Source organism: Pongo abelii, chromosome 2 (genome assembly GCF_028885655.2).
Source record: "Pongo abelii isolate AG06213 chromosome 2, NHGRI_mPonAbe1-v2.0_pri, whole genome shotgun sequence".
NCBI classification, from domain to species: Eukaryota; Metazoa; Chordata; class Mammalia; order Primates; family Hominidae; genus Pongo; species Pongo abelii.
Window position 1 is genome coordinate 181,098,221 of NC_085928.1, and position 12,354 is coordinate 181,110,574.

Below are 12,354 nucleotides of genomic sequence, written 5' to 3' on the forward strand. Positions count from 1 at the left end.
GCTATTGGAATAAGGAAACCATAGCTGGGCCTTAAAAAATTAGGAGAAAATCACTCTGGGGAAAGGATAGTTCAGATATGTAGGAAATCAGTGAAAAACTCAGGCTAGGATGAGAATAATGTATGTTGGGGGACACCGAGGTGAGCCACTTAAATAAGGCAGAAAATACAAGCTGGAGAAAAGTAAAACCAAGGTTGGGTAGGTAACAGGGAGTGCATTTTGTAGAAATGAGCAAGATTTTTATATGATGAAGTGAACTTTGATTAGGCAAATTTTGTAACCAGTAGTTTCAGAATCACTTTTGAACTCTGCTTTCCAAGGAATAAGAACATATAAGAACATATAAGCATATGTGTACCTTTGTCGTTAACTCAAGGATTTAGACATTTAACTTTAAAGAATTAAGTTCACACCCAGACTCAAATTTATCTCCCTCTAGAAAGGCAATATTTCCTCAAAGATAAACCCTATGCCAGAGACCTGGCAGGGGAGAGCTGGCGAGATATGATACCATACCTACAATTATGGCAGTAAGGCCACAATGTGGCAGAAATTAATGGTGGACTTCAGCCGTGATTCATGAGTTCAGCACGCATGTTCTTGCTGAAAGTTCCAAGAAATTGTTCAGAGTCATCAATAATTAAGCTTATGAGTCTATAGCATGCTTTTCCAAGGCACTCCAGGAGACCTTGGTGAAACTCGGGTCACCCTTCCTGTCCTGCCCAGAGCAGGAATGATCTGTTTTGTGCTCCCTGTTGCTCTCCTGTGGTGCACAGGGGAGATACAGGAGTGGATCCCAGGATTGAGCCTTTGCCCGGCAGTCCCTGCATACATACTCTCCAGGCCTGAGAGGTGCCCTCACCACACAGAACACAATGGGGAGCATGTTCTTCAACACTCAAACACGACAGGGCACTTTTGTATGCACCACTCTCTAGTGCTGCCCTGGTCAAAGCAGTTTTTCACTTTATTCCATGTTTTTAAAGTACTGAATCACTGGTATTTTTTTTTTTCCACTCTAAATTTCTAAGCTACATTCAAGCTTTTAAAATATTTTACCTAGAAATAAAGGTAGCCTACTGTGCTTGGGGTTGCCCCAGGATGAATCAGCGTTGGCCACACTGTGGACTAGAAATAGTGACAGCAGGACACTCTGTGTACCTCCTTGTTAAGTGCTTCCATGCATATCCTTGCTTCTTCACACTGAAAATCATCAGCAGCATCAACGTGCCTGAACCATCTTTGCATCATGAGCACACTACCTGAGCTGCGTGTTTGGTGCATGAGTGAATGCATGAGGAAGGTTCTGGACAAGAGCTGCAATATGGCCACCTTCAAGTCTGCACTTTTGAGGGACAGAAAGGGAGGTTTGGAGAGCGGATATTCTTTTCTTTCTCAGATCAGTCAAATAAATCTGTGGAGGCATAAATATGATCTCATCTAAGAAGAAACCTTGCCAGAAAAATGTAATGAAATAAAGGACACTCCTAAGGAATGAACTGAAGAGAATGAGGCTGACCTGCATGAAGATATAAACAAACTCCATACAGTACTTTTCCAGGTAGAAAAATCAGTATTAAAAAGATGAAAACAAAAATTAAGACAGAAAGGTATGAAATATTTACAAGGAATATAAATGGCAGTTCTCTTTTTCTTGCTGGCAACTAGAAGGAAGTGCTTCTTCTTATTATTATCATTATATATATATTTTTTAGATGGAGTCTTGCTCTGTCACCCAGGCTGGAGTGCAATGGCATGATCTCAGCTCACTGCAACCTCTGCCTCTCAGGTTCAAGTGATTCTCCTGCCTCAGCCTCCCGAGTAGCTGGGACTACAGGTGTGTGACACCACACTTGGCTAATTTTTGTATTTTTAGTAGAGACAGGGTTTTGCCATGTTGACCAGGCTGGTCTCAAACTCCTGACCTCAGATGATTCGCCCACCTCAGCCTCCCAAAGTGCTGGTATTACAGGCATGGGCCACCGCACCTGCCAGAAGTGCTTGTTTTTTATAAAGTGCTCAACCAACTATTAATTAGAGGTTGATAAATAAATCACATTCAATTTAAAAGAAAGATCCAGATTTAATAGACTGTACAGTCTATTCCCTGATATTGGCATCTAAAAAAAACAGTCAGAGAAATCTCCAGATCTCCAGAATGGAATAGTGTTCAAGTTTAATGAGATTAGTTATTAAACAGAGTCTTTTTTCCCAGTATGCCTTGCTGGGAGAAAAAACTCAGAGATATTCAAGAGAATAACTTCGGGCCTAAAAGATGGGCCCACTTGTGCAGAACTACAAAGCTGGTAATATATTTCATATCTTCTTCAAGTGGCACCCTTTGAAGAGAAAATAATGTTTACTTAAAATGAGTCTTCAAAGAAGGATTCATGGTCTCTTATTTAAGTTAGCATGACCAAAGAATCAATATGCTTAATTACACACTTATTTAAGAGTGAAAACACTTCACCTATGTTGAATATTACCTCACTGTTTGCTGAGTGTTCTAATGAGTTTAAAGTACATTTATATAACTTTATTGCTTGAATCTCTGCTGATAGTAATTTAGTTCTGTCTCTTATAAAATAAAAACACCTAAGGTTAGTAAAACTGATTTCCCAAGGGTTGGCATGGAGAAATAAATGGTAATGATTGGTACCTACAGTCTGAGAATACTAGTTCTACTATCAGAGTCACTAAATACTTTATCTTCCCAGATTGAACCTGTTTATATGTTAAATTGTGTTGGGGGAATTCAAAATGCTGGAAAGATTGTTACATTAGCCATTATAATCAGTTGGGTTAAAAGTTTTTGGTAATCATCAGACTCCCTAAATGCAATTTGGCCTTAAAATGTGCATTGGCCCTGCCCTATTTCCAAAAGCTGCCCTCTTCCTTTACTTTGAGTTGCATCACTTACTAACTTGGACAAATTACTTAACTTCTGTGTGTCTCAGTTTCCCTGGCTGCATTCAATGGGGATGTTATTAGTACTTATCTCAAAAAAAAGTTATGATAAGTGAATTAATTCATGTAAAATATTGAGAAGAGTGCCTGGTATCATAAATGCCATATATGTGTTTGCTATCATGATGATGATGACTATGATGACATTGCCCCCAGCAATCTCTGAGCATCATTGGGCTTAAAGAACACAGCATCCGCCTTTAGGACTGAGGAGCAGAAATCCCCACTTCTGGCCAGGTGTGGTAGTTCACACCTATAATCCCAGTGCTTTGGGAGGCTGAGATGGATGGATTGCTTGAGGCCAGGAGTTCGAGACCAGCCTGGGCAATATAGCAAGACTGTCTCTTTATAAACAATAGAAAAAAGTAGCTGAGGATGGTGGCATGCACCTGTAGTTGTAGCTACTGGGGAGGCTGAGGCAGGAGGATCATTTGAGCCCAGGAGTTTGAGGCTGCAGTGAGCTATGATTGCACCACTGTACATTAGCCTGGGTGACAGAATGAGACTCTGTCTCTAAAAAAAAGAAATCCTCATTTCTGTTGAACTCAGTAAACATAGAGTTCTTTAAGGGAATTATTTCACGTATGGGTTAAATAGCTTAGCAGGAGGAGTCAACTGGGCTGTTATCTCCAAGAAGCCTGCACAAAAAGGTTAATTTTTAAAGTCTGTGTAATAGTTTTTAGCTGGATGTTAATAAAGTCCAAAGTTCAAAGTCACATTACTACTAGCAAATTCAGTCTATTTGAAGGAATTTCTGATATTTGCTTTGTGTTATTATTATATTTAGAACACACACACACACACACACACACACACACACAAGAACTTTGTCATATCTCAAAAGTCTGACAACCCACCAAGAATCAGAACTGGTGCCTCATAAAATAATGGGGGTAATTTTTAGCCTTGGAGCAAAAGCAGGAGGCTGGGTCCAGGCTGGTTCGCCGAGTAAGGAGGCTAGAACTTGTGCAAATACACCACTTAGCCTCACTGGGCCTCCACACCTGCATCTGAAGCATGAGTGGCTTGGACCAGTGGAGCTTGTACATATAAGCAGTTATGATTTTTCTAATGATCTCAATTGAGTGCTGCTTTGCTTGTGTGGGCTCTTCAAATTTAAAGGGCACATGAAAGATTCACTGTCTTATACTTAATGGAGCCATTCCTATCCTTCTCCAGAAAGTCCTGGAGGGAAGCAGTGACACTGAGTATACTTGCGAAGGCAGGTGAGTGTGGATGAGCAGGGTGGCAAGAGAAGGGAGGAGAAAATCTTTTGAAGGAGATGGTTTACCCCTGCGAGTGGAATCTACCCACACACAAGAGACAGGAAGAGAAAATGGGAATCCCAGTCTTGCTGTTCACTTGCTGGTGCTGATATGGAGGTAGAGGGTGAGAGTATCTTTGGTTTCCTCTGATTCCACTAAGGTTACAACCCTCCCAGACAACTTATTATTAAATGGCTTAGTTGCCTGAACATTCAATGGTGCCCTAACTTCATCATCCCATACCACAAAGGCCTCTCCTCATCATACCAATAGGGAAGGAAGAACTGGGCTCCTGTGAGTGGTGGTGGTCTCCTTTCCCTCCACGATGACAGTGGAAAGAGCAGTGCCACTGCCTTTATTTCTCAAATCTTGAAAGCACAAGTTAAAAAGCAAAACAAAAAAAAAGTTCACACTAAGAGACCAGTTTATGCCTTGTATGTTGTAGACTCAGTCATGTTGAAAATGATGCTTTATTGAATGTTTGCCATGAAGAGAGTTCATGGCCCTGTCTCAACAATGGCACCCCCTTTGGTCAAGTGTTGATATATACACTGAGAACAATGCATTTAACCTGGTAACTCATTTAGGTAGAGAATAGCTGGAAATAAAAGAACATTTTGGAATTTTGTCTCTTGGTCGGGGGAGGGAGTCTTTTGCTTTTAAATAATTAAAATAAAAAACATAAACAAAATGTTTCATTTCCTCTCAAACACTAGAGTCTATTAAAGTAAACCCTAACTTACTTCAAATCACTTTGGACCTGCGCTTTCAAGATAAAATACTCTGGAGTGTTTAAACATTTTCACTTAAAAACTGGTGGAACTGTATTGCAGAGAAATGGGAGCCATGTCTGCTGTCAAGTATCATGTGCCTGGAGGCTGCACCACCACCTCTACAAAGGCTGGGATCGAAGTGTGAAATGGCACATTATCAGGGCTTTTGTTTCCCCAATCACTCTCTAACAATCAGGTTACTTTTCCTTTCCCTGTCTGACAATACGGGACTCGTTCCCGTAGCTTTCCTACTCAGTTTTCCTTACACATCAGGGAAAGGTGTGCAAGGTGGCAGGATGAGATGAAATTGGCCTGGACTTCTCAGTGTTTCCAAACTTCTCCTGCTCCCTCCAGCATTATTAAAATTAGTTGTTGTCAAAGGTTTGAAGCTGAAAAATCAGCCTGCATTGTCCTAAAAGTTTGTATTTCTCAAACAAGGTCAGCACACCGTTGATCTGTTTTGGGTCTCAGTCGGTGAAAACCGACACTGTAGGGCAAGGGCTGTTCACTCACTTTTCTGTGGGGTCAGGTAGGTCACAAAAAGGGGTGTTGCAGACCATGGTTAAGATGAAAACAGGAGATGTGGCCAGGCACGGTGGCTCACGCCTGTAATCCCAGCACTTTGGGAGGCCGAGGCGGGCGGATCATGAGGTCAGGAGATCGAGACCATCCTGGCCAACACGATGAAACCCTGTCTCTACTAAAAAAAAAAAAAATACAAAAAATTAGCCGGGAATGGTGGTGGGCAGCTGCAGTCCCAGCTACTCAGGAGGCTGAGGCAGGAGAATGGTGTGAACCCGGAAGGCGGAGCTTGCAGTGAGCCGAGATCGTGCCACTGCACTCCAGCCTGGGCGACAGAGCGAGACTCCATCTCAAAAAAAAAAAAAAAAAAAAAAAAGAAAAAGAAAACAGGAGATGCATACTAACCAACTGACACCAGCTTCTGAGTTGGGGGGAGGTGGCAGCTGGAGGAGAAGGACAATCACTTGTCCTAAATGGGAGCAGGAGCTAGCATCTTTGCAGGCAGTTCACTGCATCTTTGCAAGAAAAAGGCCAGAAATCTAAATGTAATGCTCAATTGACAGATTTTTAAATGTTGCCAATTAATACACATATTTTTAAAACAGGGTATATGACCATACTGTGACAGCCAAATACATCTGTGGAGGGCCAGTTTGTCCTCCTCTATGGAAAAGCTCGGAATACATGTCCTGCAGCAGTAAAGGGAGACAAGGAGAAGATAGGGCAGGGAACAGGGTAAGTAAAGCCCAGTGTATACACCAGACTCAGCTCAGATGTCAAGCAGGAACCTAGCAGAGGGCTTTGTAGTGTCACTGTCGCTTCCAGGGAAGAGAACTGAGCCAGTCCCTCTCCCCGGGAGTCTGATCCAGGGAGAAGAGAGGAAGCAGGGTGTTGGGGTGCTTTGCCGATCACGTGATGTATGACACCCAATGGGAGGGCTGTTGCTGGGGAGAGAAGGGTTGTCTTGCACCACAGTGACCCTCTGCAGAGGAAGGAGGAGCAGGGAATGCTCTGCCTCCTTGTTACCAATAGCAACTCTCACTCCCCTCGCAGGGCCCGGCAATTCTGAGGCTGCCATCTCTTTTCTGGCTGTTTCCTTCCCTCTTTCTGTGCAGCGTGCCTTTTCCTCTGTTCCACCAGGGTGGCTCTCATTAGTAGATGACCGGTGGTAATTAAGGCTGCCCCCTGTATGGTAGAGGTGAGCCTGTGGGTGGGAAACATTAGGACCCCAGTCAAGCGCCTGATCATGAAGGGCTATGGAAAGGGGCAGAAGGATCCTGTCCCTCGTGGTCTCACTGCCCAGGACTTATCTCTAGAAAAAGGATAGGAGGTCACAAGTAGTGCAGGAATTGACCTCGGGCCAAGAGTAATCCGAGATTCAAGAATGTATCAGGGAGGATACACCATTTCCATAGGAAGAAAGGAGGAAGCAATGAATTTTGGTTATGGAATAATAAGATACAAAGATCCCAACTATATAATTATCCCAAAAAAGTCAAACATCCAACATCTGGCTTAACCTGTAGAACTGTTTCCCAAATGTCAGTCAGTCATATCCTATCAACATAATTTTTGCCGTACCTCACACCACTCATACTAGTATTCATGTAGTAGTTTCCTTTAAATTAAGCCACCATTTTATGTAAGTTTATTAAAAGGAAAAGTTAAATCGCTGCCCCAAATAAGAAGCCAGTATCACCTGCCATATGTGAAAACAGTAGTAAAAACAAAAAACTGCAAATGCTCATAAACGTGCCAGAGAAATAATCTCAAACATTACCTGGTATGTATATGCACTTAGGGAATGATTGTTGTAAGGAATAGAAGAGAAATCAGCCAATCTAACAGGCTGACTCTCTAAATTATCACCCTCTCTGATAAGATGTTCTGTGCTGCCAGGAAAGATATGACTTGGAGCTATAAATCAAAGAGCTTTCATGTTATTACTCGGGCTTCACCTACCCATTCTGGCTAATAATTTCTTACCTTAAAGGTGGGGGAATAAAGACCTGCTGTACAAACAGTAGATACTCAATATATACTTTAAGATGAATGACAGCGTATGGAAAGTAATTCACCAAGTCATAATACATGTTAGTCTCATTCTTTCAGCAGGACCTAGGGATTAGAGCTAATCCAAAATAGAATCACAAGAAAACCTCACCCTTAGATGTGCGAAACATCGAAGACCAAACTCACCACTTCTTAGACTTCAGCCGAGGCGCTGGGTTCCGGGGGATGAGGAAGAGAGCTCTCATAGGGTGCATGTCACAGAGAGCTGCAAGAGACCAAAACAAGGGCCAGCTACAGTTAGGAGGCCAAACCCAGGCCAAGCCCGTCTTGGCTGTGCAGATAATGCTGCCCAGTGACCTACTGAGTTTACACACCACCAGTGAGCACGAAGTCAGAATATCCAAATGCTTCCCTTTGACGAGCATTTGAAAGATCCAATGTCCACTTATAGTAGTCTCACAAAATATAACATGGTTCACATAGCTACTGCTAACATTTCTAGTGAATACATGTTTACTTCATATTTAAGGAAACTAAGTTAAAGGATCAACAACCAGCCATCCTTGCTGTGAATGACCACCTGACATTTAAAGTAAATAACATCAGATGACAACTACAATGGAGATGGTAAGCTATTTTTAATTAGTAAAAGCCTAAGCCATAAATAAAAGGCATTTGATTATCCCGTCTATTTCTTACACATCGACAGCTCATCCAAATGCAACGTTATCTACGCAGATTTTTGGAGTCCAAAACACCAGCCCCAGAGCCCTATTTTCTCTGTTTCCAGATATCCCGAATGGCTTTTCAGGTTTCGTAACGGGTTTTGTTTCATTTTGTTTTTAAATTCACTGGCCCCAGGAAGCCCAGAGGATTAAGTCACACAGAGTCTGGCAGAAAAACAAAGTTATAAAAAGATCTCATCTTGTAAACATGACATTATCGTTTATAGTGAAAGCACTCATATGTTCTTATTTTAATAAAATATTTTATTAGTTTACTTTTCAAACATCTGGGAGAATTTCTACTTTGTAGCTAGAATAAGAATATATGCTCCCTAAAAGCCAAAGGATTCTGTGGGCAGAAGTTTATTTTTAGCTCTGTCTACCACTCATCAAGAATGATAATATGGTTTAAGACTGCAATATATTATTTTTCTGATTCACACATGCCTATTAGCATTGTGAATGAGTGCAATTTTGTCAACCAGCACTCCAAATCAATCATGCTACAGATGAGTTCTACCAGTTCTAGACTGGGAAGTAAGAAAACGATGACAACCTGAAGGTAAAAGTCATAAGTATAACGACCTGTCGTGCAAATAAAGGGCCTATTTTTGTCCTGGTCCTTTGAGATGCAGACACCAAGGATATTACTGGGTAAATTACTATGTGAATGGAAACAGGGAAGGAGCCAGGCAGTAGGGGAAGTCATCAGATTGCTATGCAAGTCTGACCCTGAGTGAAGGAGAGAGGGAGAAAAGGTAGGTGGAAGGGTCCCAGACTGTCCTGCAGGTCTTTCAAAGTCATAGGGGATTACTTGGGTGAAAGTTGCCTACAAAGGAATCTTGTGTCCTCCAGGAAAGGGCCTGCCTTAGTATCCCCACTGTGTTAGGTCACTGGCGGGGAGTGGCCCTTGAAAGGTACGGCCTGGTGCCATTGCAGCAGCTGGGGCTGACAACCAGTTACACTTCCTATATGGAAAGCTGTGAGGCACAGTCTCATGACAGGGACTCTCTGCCAGGGCCAATACTCCAAATCTCAAGGAACTGAGATTCTCAAGACTGCTGGAGCCCTAGCCACTCTGCCTCAAATAGCAGGGAAATCTAAAATTTTAAACATCAGTATTTTAAGAGGAGTGATAGCCATTGAGTGGAGTCTTTGTATAACCTGTGCACTGAAAATTAATTTTGGATTTTCATACATTGGAGTTTATAGTCTTGTGAGTTGGTCACAGTTTTATGTCAGGTGAGGAGTAGTCCAAGAATAAATGATGTACAGAATCGGTAAAACAAACAAGACTCCCCAGAGTATGCTTTCTTTTTCTTCCTTTTTTTTTTTTCTAATAAAAACAGGATTCTCCCACTGCTCTGAAATGAATGGATTCCTGGTTGATTTAAGATGATTCTGCTTTCTAAATATGCCAGCTTGAATCCATGCAGGGCTCGGTGTAGTGGAAGTAAAGCAACTGCAGCTCCTGGCAAGGAAACTTCAGTACCTGCAGAGCAGACCAGCAACAGATTTCACCCCAGAGGAGGGTACTTACGGGGAGCACCTTCTGCCATTTCAATGGCGGTGATACCCAAAGACCACAAGTCACTCTGAAAAAGAAGGGGCAGACACACACATAAATTCAGTCAACAAAGGACAACTTGGTTAAACCTGGTAATTGCTTCAGAACTGCCTGTGAAAGTCATTCAGTTGTCTGTTTACAAACCTATTTCTTCCACTAACCTTCAAAGCAGAAACAGTCTTACTTTTCATTGACAGTACCACTCATGGTGTCTGGCACATGGCAGCTTATCAATAAATGTATGAAAAATGAATACAAAAAATTTTAAATTAATTCGTTACTGAAATTTATCTGTGGATTGAACCATATGAAATTGCTATTTGACTGTTTATAACACCATCATTGAGCTATAATTGTCATATAATAAACTGTACATAAAGTACACCATTTGATAAGGTATGACATAGGGATCCTCCTGTGAACACATCACCACAATCAAGACAGTAAACATATCCATCATCCCCCAAAGATCTCATTTGCATCCTTCCTTTCCTGCCTGAACCCATCCCCACTCTCCTGTCCCTAGGCAACCAATGATCTGCTTTCTGTCACTATGAATTAGTTTGTAACTTCCAAAGTTTTGTATAAGTGAAATCATATCATATGTGGTCTTTTGTATTCGATCTCTTTCATGTAGAATAGTGTTTCTGAAGTCCATCCATGTTGTAGTACATATCAGTATCTCACTCCTTTTTATTGTTGTGTAGTATTCCATTCTGTGGACATATCACTGTTTTTGCATTTGGACTGTTTCCAGTTTGGGCTATTACAGATACAGGTGCTGCAAACATTGGTGTACAAATCTGAGGGTGTATGCTTTTCTTTTAGTTAAATACCTGGGAGTGGAATGGCTGGATCAGATGGTAGGTGTTATTTATATTTAATTGTTTTAACTACAAAAACAGCAAGTTCATATGGTTTTACCTAATAAGATGAGGACAGGGAGACTTTTTGATGATGGCATTCACTGATGTCTCTCTTGTGCTTAGATCAGAGTTGGGCACAGTAGGAGGTACTCAATGTATTTGTTGAAAAGATAAACAAATATTGTCTATTTTGTGAGTAGACTGGTATGTACAATAGAGGCCAGTATACCTTTATATTATTTCTTATGCTCAGACTGACTTTTATTCTCTGAACAGAATTTTCTAGGCTAATGCCTCCACTTCTACCTGTACAATCTCCATCTCTAACAATATTCTCCTCCCATACTCTGTCTGTGGCTCAGTGGTCTCTAAATATTGCATGACAGGGGGAATATCAAGGGATGGGGAAAACCTGGTTAGAAAACACCAAAAAGAGGCTTGCTGCCTCAGTTTCACAGCAGATTGGTAAGAAAATCTAGTATCAAATTTGGTTCAATGGCCCACATCCGAATATAGATATTTCATTTTAAATACCTCACGCATTTTGTACGTTTTTCAAAATTCTCTCAGATTAGAGTGATCAAAGGTAAGTTTCCTTGCTATTGCCATCAAACAAATGTCAAGGCCACAGGAAAAAGAGATGTAACTGGAAGAGAGCTTCATAAAATTCATAACCTTCATGCTGAGTCACTCCCTAGAACTAAGTTTCTCAATATCCTGTGAAATGACACTCAGGGCTGTTCAGTAATTGGGCAGAGGCCTGCAAAATGTGGAGGGGGTTTTCTAGGAGGTCTAGCCTCTTGCCTAAAGTGCAGTCTACCTGAGAGCAGGTGGCTGGGGCACATGTGTAACCTCACACTAGGAGCAAGGGGGATTCTTTCAATGTTACCAGTTCTCAGTTCAACTGGGAATAGCAAGGCACCTTCACAACACCATCATTCTAAGACTCCAAGGAACTCTCTGCATACAACATAACTCACAAAGGCAACTCTTGTCCCTTCTCTTTGTTATGTTTCAAGATGTACACAAAGATTTTCATTAAACGCAATCTGCACCCCGTGTTTCTCTGGCCTAGCAAGTGACTGAGTTTCCCAGAGGCTCTTGGCCTTGCTTAGTGAGGTTATTTCCAGAGCTGATGGGGAAGGCTCAACCCATCTATTTTAAGTTGGCTCAGAAGCAATAACTGGTAAAGACAAAAACGCAGTTCTATTGTACCTGGGTTTTTTTTTTTTGTTTTTTTTTTTGTTTGTTTGTTTGTTTTGAGACGGAGTCTCGCTCTCTTGCCTAGGCTGGAGTGCAGTGTTGCGATCTTGGCTCACTGCAAGCTCTGCCTCCTGGGTTCACGCCATTCTCTTGCCTCAGCCTCCTGAGTAGCTGGGACTACAGGTGCCCGCCACCATGCCCGCCTAATTTTTTGTGTTTTTAGTAGAGATGGGGTTGCACAGTCTTAGTCAGGATGGTCTCAATCTCCTGACCTCGTGATCCACCCGCCTCAGCCTCCCAAAGTGCTGGGATTACAGGCGTGAGCCACCGCGCCCAGCCTGTACCTGGGGTTTTATGCTTGATAGACAAAGATAATCATTTGGGAACATGAGAGAAACGCTGAGTCATTTGCTGCTGTTCAGGAGGCTTTAAACAGGAAACACAGCCATAATA

General features: G+C 41.9%; 1 protein-coding gene across 5 annotated transcripts in view; it reads right to left on the minus strand.

Annotated features, from left to right (window-relative positions):
* Positions 1 to 12,354, minus strand: part of TNIK (TRAF2 and NCK interacting kinase) — a 400,486-nt gene that overhangs the window by 107,258 nt on the left and 280,874 nt on the right. For all 5 annotated transcript variants that reach the window (XM_054552986.2, XM_054552987.2, XM_024244766.3 and 2 more), the window contains 2 exons: positions 9,806 to 9,860; positions 7,727 to 7,805 (listed from right to left, as the gene is read on the minus strand). In XM_054552986.2, the coding sequence (XP_054408961.2) occupies positions 7,727 to 7,805; positions 9,806 to 9,860 (134 nt within the window). The remainder of the gene's footprint in view (positions 1 to 7,726; positions 7,806 to 9,805; positions 9,861 to 12,354) is intronic.